The sequence below is a fragment of the Platalea leucorodia genome, assembly GCF_965183815.1.
Source record: "Platalea leucorodia genome assembly, chromosome: 13".
Lineage (NCBI taxonomy): Eukaryota > Metazoa > Chordata > Aves > Pelecaniformes > Threskiornithidae > Platalea > Platalea leucorodia.
The window spans coordinates 2,642,955-2,660,878 of record NC_138835.1 but is presented as its reverse complement, the minus strand read 5'-3'; the positions used below and the strand labels follow the sequence as shown (position 1 = coordinate 2,660,878).

Sequence of the window (17,924 nt, the reverse complement as noted above, 5' to 3'; positions counted from 1 at the left end):
GCTTGGGTTTAACCACTGGTCGCAATTCGCTCATCTCGTGATTCAAAAAATTTCTCTGAAAACATGGTTACTAATTTTAAAGTTTATTCAACCATGTCAACAAGCAAATACGTTCTTTTATCTGTTTGGTATGCCAGTCTGTATGAGGGGTAAACTCTTTTGTTCAGGAAAAATGCTGAACTGGGTTTGAAACAAAAGAAAGAGAGAGAAGGGACTGTTGAAGACCCAGCTTGGGCCAAAGTTAAAAGGGAGCGATGGAAAGTCTCAAATAGTATTTAAACAATGATTGTAAATACTTCAGTTAATGAACCACTAGTGGCACTTCTAAATTTGCAATTATTAAAATTGAAAATAGTGGTATTCTTGATACTGGATTACCTCTAAAGCTAGCAGAATGATAAAGAAGTCGACTCTCGTATACTATGCCGTGACTGTATGTTATCATCCTTACGCTATTTAATACCGTACTCTTCATCTGCCTGGAAGGCTCTACAGGTTGTGCCAGCCACCTACAGATGGGGATTTATAAAAGCGAGAGAGGCACCTGCATCGCAGCATCGTTCAAGCATTCAGCGACGAGCAGCCCTGCCTGAGGACCCACGCTGACACTGATGGCGCTGAAGCGAGGGGGAAGAGAGGTTGCTCTGGTTCAGTAGGAGAAGAACCTGCTGGACCCAGGCACCGAGAATCTGGCTTTGAACTCCTGCGGCACGTGCAGGGCTTCTCGTGTTTCTCTGACTTCTTGAAGAAATTTTTGAAACAAACACCACAGAGCTAAGAGGGATGTTACTGCCGTTTGCTGGATGCCTGGAAAAGTGACGATTGCATTTGAAGAAAGCGCAGTTTTACTGATGACTTGTTTGTGCTGCCACCTAAAAGTTGTGGCCTTCGAGATACGGATTGCTTAAGAAAATCCAGACCGAGGCATCTCTCTCTCCCTGTACTGCCTCTGGCATCCGTTTCATTGCCAGCGTAATTTTGGTCAGCGTCCTTGAGCAGTAGCTTCATAAACACCACTTTTTCATGAACTGACCTGCACTTTTGAACAACGAATAGCACAATCTATGGTTTATTCAAATATGAACGTAAAGAATTTCTTCTGGAGTAATTTTCCACTTCAGCCCAGTGAGAACCAGTCTCTCTATGCTGCAGAGTATACATTCCATAATACTTCTTAACATTACTTCATTTTACTTACTGTAGCTTTCAGCTTTTTGATTAACTCTTTTTACTAACGCCCTATTCTGTACTCTGGAAATACAGTACTATTTAAGGGAAGAGGTTCGGAGTGAAGGATTTTAAAGGAAACTTTACAAAGGAAAAATACAGTCTTATAACCTGATTATTTGAACAGATGTAGTTTTTAAAACAGGTCAGAAGAACTATACTTATTTATGTGGAGTGGAATATGTGTTTTCGATCATGTTATTATATATACAAGATTTAAATAAAAATTATATTGTTTAAAATGGGACCAATATGCTGGCAATTACACAGCTACTCCCAGTTTACTGAAAAAAAATCTACATTATTTAAAATCTTTCAATATTTAAGTAGTCTTTAATACAGTTATTATGATGTATTAGGGATGCTCTTAAGTTAAAAGAAAAAAGGAATCATGTATATAATGTACTTTATTTTTTCTTGTTTGAAAAATTGTTCTCCATTCTGTCAGTATTACCCTAAGCACAGTAATTTTTTCCAAATTACTGGCTGAAACTAAGTGAAACATGTCAGCAGTCTCAGGACAGAAATAATGTTCTTTTGGAGTGAGTGCCTTAATACGACCACCCATCCCTAACGCATTTCACTTGTAGGCGGGGGCAGCGGAAGGCGGCGTAGGAAGCTCACTGTGCCGCTGCCTCTCCACGGCCTCGTTGGGAACAGTTCATGGTCAGGAGACCCAGAAGCGCTTTGCAGTGATGTATATTCTAGAAAATAAAGGTTTGAGGGTTTTATTTGTGATGTTGTTTGGTTTTTAGCTGGCTTAATTTTATTTTATTAACATCCGAACCAACTCAAAAACTAAAATTGGACTTTTTCCATTGGGAGATGAAGGTCTCTTTTTAATCTACACTTCAGCACAAAATGGCTTACGGCAAGTTTGGGGGTGCAGATTGTTCTGAACCTTGTCTCTCAATTTTCTAATTTTTTTTTTCTTCACTCACAGACTGAAAAACTTTTGGGGAAGGAACCTGTTTTGTTTAATCTCTTAGTTTGAGCTGTTTCCTCTGACCTACAGCAACCTGGCGCAGGGAACTGGGACAACCCATCAATCGCCAGCTGCCGGATACAGGGGTTTATTGCTGAGTATCCATTTTGTACTGCAGCCAGACGAGCAGATCGTTATTTCAATGCACTTTTTGTTAATTTTACACGAGTTTTTCTTGCTGTTTGAAGAAGAAATGGATGTTTCTTTACTGAATCCTCAACTTTAAAATGTACTTAGTGTTATAAGAACTGTAGGAACGCCCAAAAATAAAAACAAGAGGCCGAGATCCTCGCTTTGTCTCCATCAGCTCTGTTCAGGGAACTGCAGCCATTTACGCAGCGCGTGAGGATCCTGGCCCACACCTACGCAGTCACTGTAAACGTTAAAGATGCATAGAAAAGTATCTAAGGGCATTTACACTGTGCACTGTTTTACATTGAAATGTATATGTTATTCTCATTGAAAACATGATAGAAGTTTTTATTATTAAAAGTTGGTTTATATTATAAGGAAAGAAGGTATGATCTTATTTTTCTGTTATACCCTTTAGTTCCTTAGCTCTAGGTTCTGTTGACCAGTGAAGTTCTGGTATTTGTGTGGAGCGATGGGGCAGTCGGAAGCTGAAGCTGTAAGGGAAAAGTTGTTTTTGATAGCAGCTCAAACGGGCAGCGTAGAGCTAAGCCCTTCTGTTTGTGTGGCGCCGGCTACAGATGTGGTTTCACTGCAGACTTCCTATTAAAGTAGAAAAGAAAAACTGGTTTGATGCTGTAAAATTGCAAGGTGTGAATCCAGTGCTGGAAAAAACAGCTTCAAGTGGAAAATAAGAGGGCAATGCACAAGCCAACCTGCAAGTAAAGAGAGTAGATTAGGTCTGCAGAATTTCCATGGCTAAAAGCAAAGTAAGAATCAGGCCTGCCACAACCGAGCAAGTGCAGATTTCATAGAGCTGGAGCATCTGATACACTGGAAGTGTGGAAAATATGGAAAATACAGTCGAGGTGGAGAAAATGGCAACTAGCGGCATGACGATGGGCTGCGTAAGCGGCTGGCTAAAGGGCAGAAGGCAACACTGAAAAGAAAGGGGGTGGGCGGCAGCTGCAAGTGGAATTTCTCGTGTATCAGTCTTGTAACTGAACTTGCTTTGCATTTTCATTAACCACTGAAGCACAGACACTGCGGGGCTGGGGTTGATGCTAAGTTAGGAGGCACTAATCTAGAGAAGGATCAGGGTACACAAAAAAAAAAAAACCCAAAACACCACAACCTGAAAGACTTTGAGCACTGAAGGGGATGAAATGAAGGCGATGAAATTTTACAGTACAAATATTAGCTCATGCACTTGAAGATTAAACAAAGTATTTTGCTATATTTCTTGTTAATTGATACCAAAAGGCCCTTGGTTACAGAGCTTGTCACCAGGTGACTCGGATGCAATTTGACAGAACCACGAAAGCTCAGCCTGCACTCGGAGACAAATTTCCAGTCGGGTTGGAGAAGTATTCGAGCCACTGTGCAGAGGCCAAGTAACGAAGTGAAACTGCAGGAGCTCGACGTTGGGGGAAGATACTGAGACGGTATCGATAAAGCGGATACAATTCTGCAAGATAAGACCAGGAGAGCTTGATTTATTTAGCCTAAGACGCAAGTATAACTGATGTCTTCATAAGAAGGTAATAATGAGAAAGGTAAAGACAGTTCAATCTAAACATAAATACTGCCACAAGGAGAAAAAGGAGTACAAGCGATCAGGGATAAATATTGGCTGAAAATGGGTCTGGGCCCTAGAAACTTTTTTCCCAATCAGGCTCTGACAAAAAAGAAATAACTTTTAAAGACGAAGCGGTGGTGCCTAGAGCCCGGGAGAGGCTCTGGGAGGGGGCACGGCCGCCCTTCCCCGTCCAGGCTTTTCAAATCCAGGCCTTGGCTACCTGTTAGCATCAGACGTTTTCACGTTCCAGTATTCATTTGCAGGCTGAAACACGGATTTTTTAGATGAGAAAGCACAGATTTAGACAAACATACATCTCATTTCCATTTAGACTAAAAAACATCATTGAAAAGAAAAATCCACCTGGGCTCTGGCAAATCTTTTTTCCTCTATTTTCTTATCAGCAGACAGCGCTAATTTGGGAATATTTTGAGCACTAATTTCATGGTTTTAAAGTGATTTGAAGATAAAAAACACTAAGGCCTAACAATCAGAATTTCAAAGTAAAAATAATTTGAAACACTCCTGCTTCCGTAACAGCATATGGAGTCGTTCCTCTGTCGGAACACTTGCCATTATAAATGTCTGACACAGCTTCTAAGCACCTGGTCATTGCTCATTGGTAAAAGCGAAAAAAACCCAAACCCTAACCCAACAAACGGCTCCTGAAACCAGCTTATTCACAACAGCACGTAGCACATAGACCTACCGATAAGATATTAATTAAATCAATCAAATTACCAGTACAATTTGTATCTGAAACTAGTATTTGTGTGGCACGAGAGCGTTCAAACATGAAGTTCAAATTTGCCATTCAGAGTAGCCTGCGGGAGCTGTTTATCTTGCCAGGGAAGGAAAGCCTTCAAACAGCAAAAGGATTTTTCCCACTTTTTAGACTGGGAGCCCTGGCTTTCGTTAGCACCGAGGAACCATTGCCCGCCCACGGGGTCCCGATCCCGCTGTTCCTGCCTATGCGAGAGTCCTTTGCTCTGTCTTCAATAACGTAGCGCAAGAGCAGTGTCGATGGTGCTGCCGCAGCAGCGCTGTACTGCATCACTAAAGGAGACTTCATTTAATCTATACCGGAACCAGTCTGGTGCCCGTAAGACATGAATTTCTGAGCCTCTGCCTCACCGTGCCCAGCATCCTTTGCTATGCTGAGCAATTCACTTCTCCTCCCTGCTGCAGGTTGGGGAGGGAACTGGGGAACTGTTTTCTTGCTGCTGGTATTTATTGTGAAGATGATTTAAAGGAGAAAAATTGTAAACCACTTTGCAAACTAACAGTGCTTTACATATATAATGTAGTTCTAATGACCTGAAAAACAGGAAACTAGATGGAAAAAAGGATAAATATCACAAAGACACTATACAAATCTCTGCTTTTAATTCCCATAAATATATTAATCGAGAGCACGTGGTATCAGGAAAGACAACAGAGTATATTTTTGATGTACTGGCTCTGCCCCATTTCAGGATTCAGAAGTACTATGTGTTAATACCATTAAGGCACCTAATTTAACATACCTGGTTTCGTTAGGGAAGAAGAATAAACCCATATTTATGTGTGAAGTTTCTTCAGACTCCCTTATCTTTAGCAGTTCCTACTCCTTGATTTGAAGAATAGCAGGATTCAGAATATAAGTAAATGTTAGGTGAATAATATTTCAAAAATATGGTCTTGGCAAGAGGATATTCAATTTGGATTTGAGAGTAGCACCTTTTAGTTTGTAAAAGAATTGCTAATTCTTTTATCACACGGTTTGGCAGGAGGATAATACTGTTTATTTAAGGTCCTTCTAATTGCCAGCGCCTATACCCTCTGATGCACGGCTGCAATCACGTGTGCCAGAAGGAAGATTTGTGGGTGCCTGGACCCCACTCAGTTGAATGGGTTACGCCTGTGTATTCTGAAGCCCACGCTGGCTTCAGTGCTGAATTCAAGACCAAGGACCTGATTGTCTTAGAACAAGCGCTTTGCTTTTCGTAGTTAACCTTTCACAGATGTTTCTAGATGAGCTAAGACCACAAGATGAAGATCACTGCGCTAGTACAATGCCATAGAACAAAGAAAGAACCCATTGAAGAGGACAGAGGACTTTGCCTTTATTTTTGCCCTTTTTACCAAGGGTAGGAATGGCCAGACTAGTCTGACCATAGGTTAGGCCAAATTTAAAAGGCTTTTAAAAGGTAATCGATGATCAGCTATAGGAACGCAAGTAAGATTGCTGTAGCATTACTGCATTTACAGCTCATTTTGCACCTAAGATCAATTACCTCGTCTGGGCAGGGGGGCAATGCTGCAATGACACAAGTTGTATAGGATGTTTTTGCATGAAACAGAACTTTTCATGGTTTTAGGAAAATGTTCCAGAGACGATATTTTTATATCAGTTTATAGGACTGGCATTTTCAAATGTTTTGTAAAAAGAAGAAAAATGTACAGCATATTTGAGAGCGTTTCTGTAGTTAAGTTTGAGGGATTCTAGTGTACGGATAGTGTTATATTTTTCCTCACGTTTCTGTATTTTTAACTAAGCACGTGTATCCTGCTTTACGATAAAAGTCTGAATATAATTTGTTCAGCTTTTTGTGTTGTATCGTCTAATCCATGTCGTCATTTTAGCATTACTGATCTGTGTGGGTTTGGTACGCTGCGTGCTCTGTGTCTGCCAGACTGGAAATCAAGGCGTTCAGAAAACACTGCCCAGCTGGTCGTAACGATGTGGTGTCTTCTATCAGACACTCCTCTTGGGTTTAGAAGGTTCAAAGGTATCTGAACAGGGGCCATTTCTATTGGGTTATTAAAGAAAGATACTTGGGCTATTGCTTTAGGCAGAACCTTTTGAACTTCAAGAAGACTGAGAAAGTAAAAAGAAAACTGTGTTTGATGGTCAAGTCCTTTTTTGGTTTGTGGGACAAAGGACAATTAAAAGAACTTTTTCCTGCTGTGTGCAAACTGCATTCTGGCTTTATAGGGCATGAACCAAGGAACTACATCTCTTTCCCCTCCTCTGCAAAAAGACAGACAAAAACTTGAGCCAGGAAAATGCAGTGCTGCCTCTGGTTCCCCCAGCTGTGCATCTAAAATGTCCCTTGACCCTGAAACTGAGACAGGTCCTGAGTTTTCCCTCAGAGTATTAAAACTCAGCTTTTTATGTTCTGACACTTATTCCGAATACCAAAATCGGTTACAACGTTTATTATTTCCGTGGGCTATGTGTTGCACCAAGGGCACGGCCCCCGGGCAGCTGGAACGAGGACGTTCTGGACAGCCAGCCCGACTTACCGCTCACCTCGCCTACTCACCACTGCCTCTCGCCTTTGATGATACACTCAGCTCGTCGGTGCTCTCAGCTATCCTTAAAATGAGAACTCTTCATTCTCCTGTCTATCCAGGGACTTACAGTTGGGGAGAATTTCCATTCACTGAAGGAATCAGCTGAAGAGATTAAATCTGCACACCTGAAAGGGTTCAATAGGTTTCCAAGAAAGAAGGCAATAACATTGGAGTTCAGTCCCTTCATCCATGCCTCTGATCAAGATACTGTGATTTGGGCTTCCTTCTCTTTGCAGCAATAGGGAGAAACATGTCAAAGAGAGCTGCAAGCACATGTGGCTTCCTGTGCGGTGAAAACTGAACTTCTGGTTTGTCCCATTATTGCATGTTGAGATACGTTAGGGTTTGGTTCTTAGCCAAAATCACCCCGTCAAATTCCCCAAGTCCTCAAAGTCCAGTAGCCTGAACATTATTACACAGCAAGGACAAGCCTCTAGTCTTTAACAGTGGTTTAATTTCCACTTCACTTACAACAAACCTAAAGAGGTGCTACTGGCTCAGCTGCTCCTGAAGAGACCTGTTTCAGCCTTAAAAGAGTTGAATGGATGACACCGGGACAGAAACCAAAGAGAAACAACCTAAGGCAGCGTGCCGTAGATGACAGTAGCACTAACGGGCTCCCCTCCAAGCAGTGTTTTATGCTGGAGAAAATGATGGAAACCAGAGAATGAGGCAGTGGGTGCGTGTCTCCCCTCGCTCGGTAATAAGTTATGCGGAGCTGTGTGGTCATGCCCCAAGTTCTAGGAAATACTATTCTGTTTCAGAGGCTACTTCTTCTACATAGGAGGAAGAGGAAAATCAGAAAAATAAGGTAAATAGGCATAAGGAATTCCAATGAAGAAACGGAGACCTCAACTAGTAAGCTTTCCTCCTGAGGGGAATGCAGATCATGAAAGGGACACTGGAGTAGTCTTACAGGGTGCATTAAGATCCCCAGCCCAATGGTTCTCAACCCACCAAGAGCCCAACAGTTCCCACTTTATCATCAGCATTGGTTTTTACAAAGTCCCTGTCCTGGTGAATTTGACTGGCTTGCTTTCCAGCCTGCTTTCTCCTTTGGTCCTAATCACCTGGGCAATCAGCTAGTCACTAGAAAAGGAATTAACTGCTTGCTTATTGGAAATTGATTGAGATGTCTGCATTTTGTTTTTTTATTTTACTGTTCAGGCGAGATGAGGGGCAGGGACTGCGACTGTGCCAGTTCTTTGCTAAGGCAAAGGCGTCTTAACAGGATGGTCAATAGCCTGGGCTCATAAGCTGGCTTGAGCAAAGAGCAAATAGCACCAGGGAATCTTCAAAATGGGAACTTGTACTGCTACTCCCAGTGCTAACGCCATCCGCGGCTTACACAGAGCGATGTGAAGTACAATTCTGCTGCCTTAGAACAATAGGGCAAAAGAGTAATCCCCGTTCAGAGCAATAGGAACAATTTTTAGGTGGTCTCTGACAACTCTTTCTCCTTGTACAGCTGCCAGTAACGGTGGCTCAGCCAGGGGCAAGCTGCTGCGGGTGCCGAGGGGCAACGCTGCGGGCCCGCTGACGCCCGCCGCGCGCGGCGCTTGCTGCCGGCCCTCGGCTCACCGGGCCGCTGCCATCAGCTGCGGGGGCGCAGCTGCAGCACACCCAGAGCAGGACCAGGTCACCCATTACGTTTATGCAGAGCAAGCTGATGTTTGGACATGCGTTCGCTGCATTGAACATCTCCGTTTCTATTTTCAGTTGTGTTCTCTTTAGCCCAAGGTCTAGCGAATGGCCGACAGCATTTTGAGTCCGTACAAAAGAATAACTTCTCTATGGAGCAAAAAGAACAAAGATTACCTTTTTGCTGCTTTTCCTTCGCAATTTAGATGATTCCTTGTCAAAACCGTAGTTCTGTTGATTTTTCAATATCGTGCACGCTGTGTCCAGTTCTGCCTGTAATTAAGATGGATTCTCTGAGGAGCAAAATATGAGAAGGGTGAAACTGGTAAGAGTCAACGTGTAGCCTGAACAGGGAATGTTGCCAGAAGTCTCGTTGATAAAAGCACAATCCCTTAGGTGCAGTCCTGATCACCTGGGACTTGCAAAGCACACAGTTTGAGTGAGCAAAATCGAGCTATGGAACTAGCTGCAAGAGCAAGGGGTAAAGCCTAGGGGTTATACTAGTCAGTGTGTTACATGATGGTTATAATAATCCCATCGGGGCTTAAAATCTACTGTCAGAAAAATTACTGATATATTAATGTAATTTTTCTTAATGTATCGTATAAGACCACTTAGCCATTGGATTAAGCTCTTTATAGTTACATATCAAAAAGGTAGGCCTTTCCCAAAGGAATTTACAATCCAAAAGGTTGTCATATTTTCGGAGGCAGTTGGCATTCTCCCCGGTTCCTAACGAAGGAGGCTGGCTAGTACAGACAAGCTAGACAAAACACCCCAACAAAACCAGTCCTATCGTTGTAAGGCTGTCCACTCCAGGACCAAATCCTGAGCAGATTGCTCAGGCTCTCTATCCATTCCCAACTTGACTGGGAAGAGAGCAATAAACCCTCTGATTCTTTCTTACACTTCTAAACTGACCTAAACTGTTCCCTGTCCCGCTCCAGTTTGTCTCAATAAAGCGGTTTGCTCTCGGATACTTTTTCTTCAGCTCACTCTCCTGGTGCCAGCAATCAAGGGTAGCCAGCAGCTCCCTCCCTGGCAGAGTCACAACTGCTTCGCCAGTCGACCTGGAGAGGCTGAGCTGCCGCTAAATGGGGCTGCTGCTTCTGAGAAGGCAAAGCTCCCGGGGAGCTCTTTAACAATCCCTTCTGGTAGTCGTGATTCACCGTTTGAAAAATACTTCGCCATGCCAAAATAATGACTCATTTTGCAAAATGTCAATTAATGCCCTGCAGAGTCTGCAAAAAAATAGGTCTGTTTTTAATGAATTAGGATTAAAATTAGTAATTAATGTTTGAATCAAGTGATTATTTTCTTGATCCTGCTTAAAATTAAATTTGGTTATAAGCACTTGGAAGGCAATGAGCAAGGAATCATTATTATTTAATCAGCTTTAAATTACTTACATGAGTGATGTATTTTCATCTTGAGATAATTAAAAATAATTAGTATGGCTTTATTACAGTTTTAATGTGCAAAAATCAAATTCATATTATTAGTGGTGCTTGAATACTTGCTTTTTTGATGGAATTTATCTGCAAATTATTGCACGAAAGTTAATGAAGCTATCACATGAATGCATTGCTTGCAAAGAGTGATTTGGAAAGGATGCATCATTTATCTCTAATCCCATGTGAACTCAGCTCTATTTTATTTTTTAGGGGGTTTTATTAAAGTTTTCTGAATTAATAAGCAATTTTATAGCCAGTACAACACAGTGTGTCTTGCTGCAAGAAAAAACAAACCTTGGGCCTTATTTCTTTTGCCTACTCTGGCGTAAATCAAGTGTAGATTCCATAAATTCAGTGGAATCCCAATGCTATAGAGCGTATATAACCCGAACCCAGCAACACCCAACAGGTTTGAGTATACAACTCAAACCCAACAAGTTTTCAACTTTTTAAACAGTGTGGACCAAAGATTCACCTGATTCTTGCCTATCTATATAATATTTCACAAATTATCATGCATTCTCTTACTAAGAGCATATCATCAGTTCAACCATCTAAAAGATTTTGCTTAAATAGGAAGGCAAGATTAGGAAAATAGTTGTATTTTTACCTTTTAAAGCAATCTAACTTTAAAAGGCAACGTAATTGCCTTTTAAAGCAGTTTAACAGATGGAGATAAAAAGGAGGAGCCGGTATAATGTCATTAGCCAGAAGTGCTTTATGGACCACATTTATTAATATTTCTCATTAGAGAATTACACTGGGGGTTTGAGATGCAGTCTAGACCACGGCTGTGATTCGCTTATTTTCACAAAGAGGAGATAATTACAAAGTTCAGAACAGAAGTTTGCCAACTGTTCTGTTGGGGTTTTCACACCTACTTCTTATCACAAACAATCCTTATTTACCAACACATTCCTCTAGCTTTAGCAGTTAGGGAGTGCCTCAGCTGAATCTTTTGCCACCAGCTAGTCAGCACAGGGCTGTATTTGCTGGTGATCTCACGGTTCATCTTCTGTTAGGCGTCCTCTCGACCACGCTACTCTTACCAAAGGGGCTGCAGTTACGCCTACCTCGGACCTTTTGGTGCAGCGGAATAAACATTTTCCTGCCGTACCCACTAAGGATATTGTGTGTTAGCGGACCTAGGAGGGCCTCCCAGCTCCCAGCCGGAGCGATTGCCAGCTCTGGGTTGAGATCAAGCACTCACTGTATTTACTTCTCTGACTGCAGTTTCTGACTCGCTGGCAGTAACATTGAGAAGTATTTATGTATGTCCACAGCATCCCTATAAAGTAGGAAGCCCTATTTCCCCATCTCAGAGATTCCAGTCTAAGTGAAGTGACTGTATTACAGTGGTTGAAAGACAAGAAACAAATGGTAGTTTTCACACGAGATGGGTGTTATCATCAGCCCTAGGCTTCTCAGGTCTCTCTTGGGATCCGCCAGGGCTTGTTCACCAATGATTCGAAAAAAGGGGTAAATAGTCTTGCGAAAAAATTTCAAATGATAAAATGTTATTTAGGATAACAAAATCCAAAGGCAATTGAAAAGAGCTGCAGAAGAATGTTGCACTAATGACGGGCTGAAGTGATTAAATGGCAACTAAAATTCAATATCAGTGACTGCAGAGTATTGGTCATATCATAAAAAAAAATAATTAGGCATTGAATGTACAAAGTCAGGTTTTAAATTTGATACCCAGACTTTGGAAAATCTTTCAGAGTTTTTGTGGACCAGTCTCTCTAAACATTAGTTCAGAGCTCTGTGGTAATCATAAAGAAACTAGAGCAATAGAATTATTAGCAAAGGAAAAGAAACCATAGCAGAAAACCTTATTAATTCCATGGTGCCTCTGAGTCTTAAACACTACAAGGATAATTCTTATGGTTTAGGCCTCCAAACACTTTTGAAGCACCTTGAGAATCTGCAGGCAAGCAAATGCCCAGTGGCATACGAGAAGTTTCTTGTGCAGCATAGAAGTAACGCCGTTTCGTAGGAGCTTAGGCTTCCTCTGACCCATCCTTACCCTAAAATCAGCCACTGTTCCTCCTGCCCTTCCTCTCTGCATACACCCCAGAAAGCTGCTTCTTGAGAAGCTCTGGACTTCTGCTTCCATCAAGTGAGTTTCCTTTGGTTTGGGCGTTTTCCCCATTGAAAAATGTCAGAAATACTGTTTAGAATCTGCCTTAACTATCAGAGTCTGGTCTCAGGGTGATGAAAAAAGCCATAGAAACTACATATTTTCAGCTTCATTCCTCGTTACTAGATAACTTTTATTCTTGGATACTCATAAAATTGTAAAAGACATTAAATCTCATGGAAATATCAGTATTTAACAGCAGTAAGTAAAAAACCTGAAGGCTCCAACAGCCTTTTTCAGGCATAAAAGTAGGCAGGGGGAAAGACTTTATGACAAGCAGCCATGACTTACAAAACCACAGTCCCACTTAGTATGTCTCTTTTTGATAAAGGTTCCAGGAGACTTCCCAGTTTCCAGTTAGCAGTGGAATTAAAGCTACAATTTCTGCATATCTCTGCATTAGCAATCCGTAGCAACTACAGAGGCTGTGCATTTACCGACTGATAAATAGCCTTATCCCTCATTGCATGTGGAGAAATTAGATGTAGAGAAGGTAAATTACCATGTCAAGGTAGCAAAGGAGAGACCAAGACTCCTCTCTTCCCCAGTCAGAAACTTTTTGTGCTGGGCCAAGCCACTTTGCTTATGGCTTCCAGAAAGTCACTGGTGGTCAGCACGCAGCCCAAGCAGGCTTTTTCTCCTCCCCAGATAGCCAAATACTAGCTAACCATTAAAGCTGTGTAAGTTTTTATCACGGCTGAAAATGTACTTCTGGATTCATGTTCAAGGGAAGTCATAAAAGGACATACCTTCTTCCAAATTAATGCTGTATTAGATGAATCTGAAATTTGCATGGTCAGATTTTGAAAAATGGCAGGGGGTGCGGAATTAAAACTAAAAAAAAGAAAAAACCACAACTGTTAAGCAAAGAAATTTCCAGTATCTCTTTACCATTATGCTGTCTATATCTGAAAGAAGATATATATATATATCTCTGTCTTTCTATCTGAAAGAAGAATGCATTAAGAATACTAGGCTAGGTTTTCAGTGCTGCCTGGAGTAGCTGGATCCGTAAAGAGAGAAAAGAAGTAAATATTCAGTTAGCTCCACTGGGATAATTTGCTGTTTTCATCAGTAGGACATTTCAAAAGAACAATCCATATAGCTATACACACACACATAAAATAATGAGCTTTCCAAAACAGAGATGCGTACAGAACTCAGCTTTTCTATGTAGAAAGATCCAGCAGACCCTGTAAGGACAGAGCAGGTAAGTTAGTTGTAACGGCCTTAAACTGGTCCTCCCGGTGATATTCTTTACTGCAGTTGAATGACACTCAAACAGATGTGAAATTGTTTCTTACCTCTGAAAGCCAAAGGAAATGAAGGGAATCTCTCCCCGGCTCTCTCTCCAAATGAATGTTACCACTTATTAGTATGAGTGAGAAGCAAGCGTGCCAGCAGTCACAGGAAATTGTTTTTGGAAAGGAATTTTTGATCGATACAACTCAATGATCACTATTAAGGGTGATTATTAAAAATGAATTCCACTGTTCATATCTTTTTGCACATGATGTCATTCACATGATTTGTTGCATAATATCACTCCAGTAATATTACTTTTTTTTCCCCACTTGCTCATCTGGAGAAACCACAGATGATGGACTGCTATAGAGACTCCCCATAACTAGCTTCAAACATGTTCAGCCTCATTAGTTTTAGACAGACCAGCCCATAAAAATCTTCAAACATACTGAGAGGTTCCATGTGTGTCCCAAAACCAATATACACAGCAAAGTGCAATCTGTGTAAAACTGCAAAATCCCTCAAAACAGATTTAAAAGACAGGACAAACCTCTGCTCCCACTCCTTTCACATTATGGCAACAGTATGACTTGAAAGTAGTCAGCGTAGTATCACCAGTAATGGAAGTCGATGCTAGTAGGTGCTGAAACGTAATGTCTTTTCCATACACTCCAATTACATTAAAGTGGCAGAGGTTTGGGATTGTCAAACTATTCAGTTATTGGTTGGCCTTTAGACAGAGAGCATTTGTTTCCAGTGTCTCCCTTTAACCCTGTGTTCCATTAAACCCACCATAGTTAGCACTCAGAATAAATTGCATTTTGGAAGATTAACTAAGTCAGATGGTAAGGCTAAGTGCACAATCTATTCTCTCTCTTACCAATCACTGACAGCTCATCAGCTCTCGCAATAAAAAAAAATGAGAAAGGTAAAAGTCTCAGAAAGACCAGGGTTAAAAGGGGATGTTATGTTTTAATCACCTGATTTTTTTTTCCCCCCTTTTCCACAAAACAGTGAAGAGCATGGAACTGCCAAAGGGAAGACTGAGACATTCTTTCATTTCATGATTGAAAATACCATAAGAGATGATTGCTTCACAAAACCATGTCAGGATGCATTTTTTTTTCCCGTTTAAGCCAGATTCCTCACAGGAAGAATGATCATTTGATATTAAAATTAAAATCACTGCTAAAGGATCAATAGCTAATCCTACAGATGAATCCCATCAACAGTATCTAAAAAGCTTTTGGCTAATTCTTTTTAAAATGTGTCTCCACTGAAAGCAGTGAAAGTACAGTCGGTATAAGGGGAATGAGAAGTTGGTTCCCTGCATTCGGCTCACCCTGGATACAGCTGTTTCAATCCTGCAGTAAGTGCTACAGTATGATTTAATATGGGATGCTGTAGAACAAAGATGACTATGCCAGATTGTAAAACAAGAAATTCTTTTTTACTATTTATAGTTTCTTCACAATCTTCTGTCTTATATGGAAGAGATTTTTAATAAATAACTGTCTTTGCAGAACCACAAAACATCATCGCTTTATACACACAGTGGTCGGAAGAGATGGGTTGGCATCCACCCATGCGATTGGCATGTCCTGCACCACTGAAATCCTTAGCTCTTGGTTAGTCTTTCCGTAGACAAAACTTCTACAGAAACCAACAGATTTCCATTCATTTAATTTAGTTCCCTGAAAATCCTTTCCTTTGATTCCAGATGCTGCTTGGCAAAGCGGTTAACGTATGCTTCAATGTAAGGTCAAATGGGTTGGTTGCCTACGAGCAAGGGTACACAGTGTACATGGAGAGCCACTGCTGCAGCCAGAATGATGTCCAGCTGCACGGTTCTGGCCCCGTCCTGTGCCGGTTTTGGCACTCATCTGACTTTTCTGTGAGCTGATTCAACGCGCTAACTCAGCAGAAATCTATTCATTCTTTCGCTGGCGTGTTTCCTGCTCAGTTAGCAAGCTGAATCAGCTCACAGCAAGGTTCAATGAATCAGTGCAAGGTGATGGAGGAAAGCACGGAGGGAGGAGGGGGGCAAGCAGGCTGTCCTCATTTCAGTAGAAATGAGCTGTTGTACTGCCTTCTCCATGTTGCGCAACTTCACCCCGAGGTACTTCAGTAAAATCTGGTATTTGCCTGGCTGGAACTCTGGCCACAGACATACATACCCAAGAAAAGGTTTTCCTGGTGGCCAGTCGAGGGGTGCAGCCACAGGCCCTACAGGTACTGTGATGAAGGCTGCTGGCAGCTGAGGATGTTGCCATTGCCAGGGGCTCACCACCGCCTCCCTGCTGCAGCTGGGGGCCCGGCGTCTGAACAAACAGCTTACGCCAGCGCTGCTCATCTGCTTCACTGCAAAAGCTGGAGGGCTCACTTTATGCCACCATTGAACGCTGTTTGGTGAACTGGGGCTGACTTTGTCACAAAACGCACAACGAGCGGATGGCTAAGCTACCCTGCCCATTCTGCTTGTGCCTCCACCAAAGGCAGAGCGAAAACTGTCTGGTAACATCCACCATCTTTTGTGTGGTGATCATGGCCTCCAGTTTTACACCTCAGGGGAGGGGAGGCAAAGCTGAAGGGAGATGGGGAGGTTCAGCTAGGTGAAGGACCCTGTGAAAAGATAATAACAATAATGATTTCTTTTTCAGTAGAAAGGAACGCTGTGGAGCCTACTGTTCATGATGGCCCCGTGCTGTTTAGAGATTTAGAAAAGTGTAGTCTTGACAGTATACCTGAAGGATGAAAACTGTTGCCGTCTTCACAGTTTTTGTCCTTTGGCCAACAGAAAAGCAGGGTGCTGTAGAACAGAACAGGAAAACAAGTGCGATCTCCTTTCTCTGACTCCCAGCTCAGCAAGGTCGGCAAGTGTTTTTCTGAAATGAGTTTAAAGATCATTCACCAGGTTAGAAGTGAAATCTTTTGCAACTTCTATCACCGATGAGCTCCAGAGAGAATTCCTTTGTTGGTGGCACGACATCAGATCAGAATGCATCTTCTGATGCTGTCAGTGAAGCAAAAAGCAGCAAGAGGATTTCACGGGGGGGAAAGAATAATCTTACACGAGTCTCTGAAATGAGTGCCCTGCTGGTCTGCTGAATGTGGGCAAAATCCATGATTAAATCTGCTGCCTTTCCTGCTTTGCTGTCTGCTGTTGTCAGACCTTATATCAAAGACAGGTCAAAATCTTAGTCTGCATTCATCTTGTATGTCTATTGAAGATAATTTAAAAAAAAAAAAACAAAAAACGAAACTTATTGGGGCCAGGTTTGATTTCTTCTAAATTATTTCCTGGTGACAGGCTTTTTACAATTATCTGTTCTGCTGCATTTGTTTTTCCTGCACTATGGAACATTTGGCTAATACATACGATACAAACATGTGCATCTTCAGGGCATAACAAAATGCTCCGAGATCATTTATTTACTAGAAACAGTTAATGGGATGAGCAGAGGCCTACTGAGTATGCGAAAGAATGCCATAAATTACTCTCTGCTCTTTAAGAAGTAAGAATGTGAAAACCATTAAACACAAAGTCCTTTATCCTGAAAGTCCCACAGACCACCCGGTGGGGAGGAAAAGACTATTGCACTTCATTGTAAATATGAAAGGGAACTATGAATAAACAAAAATAAGAATAAATGTTGCTCCTAGTCTAGTTGTTGAGAAGTGTCAACTTCTGGCCAAAATTTTTCTCTCCTGCAGAGTCCACTGAGCGAGATGGGGAACCGGAGCGCAGGAAGGATGTGAACAGGCACAATGAATCTGGATGTTGAGTCAAACGCTGTGCATGGCTGCAGGCCTCTCGTCTCACTCTTTTCTTGTAAAACACAAGCCAAACTCTCAAAATGCCGTAATGGTACTTTCCAGATTTGCCTCCTTATTTATTAGTCTTTTCCAGACGCCACACTATACAATGCATACTAGCATTTGGAAGATCAATATTTTTATTTTACTAGCTGGCAGATTCACTCTGAAGGTGACTATACTTAAGTGGGTTTTTTTAATTACTTCTGCCTATGAACTCAGAGGTCACAGTGAAAGCGAGGTATTGGAAGGTAAAAATTAGGAGACGATCATTCCAAACTGCTATCTGGAGAAATAAATATTTAAACTGGCTTACACATAAACCAGAATTTTCTGGTGAAGAAAGGTCGCAGAAGATGTAATCAT

General features: G+C 41.7%; 1 protein-coding gene across 3 annotated transcripts in view; it reads left to right on the top strand.

Moving 5' to 3' along the window:
- The window catches only part of PREX1 (phosphatidylinositol-3,4,5-trisphosphate dependent Rac exchange factor 1), a 173,093-nt gene extending 170,476 nt beyond the window's left edge, over positions 1 to 2,617 (top strand). For all 3 annotated transcript variants that reach the window (XM_082325613.1, XM_082325612.1, XM_082325611.1), the window contains exon 40: positions 487 to 2,617. In XM_082325613.1, coding sequence (XP_082181739.1) covers positions 487 to 529 — 43 coding nt within the window. In that variant the 3' untranslated portion in view covers positions 530 to 2,617. The remainder of the gene's footprint in view (positions 1 to 486) is intronic.
- Positions 2,618 to 17,924: the final 15,307 nt, after the last annotated feature.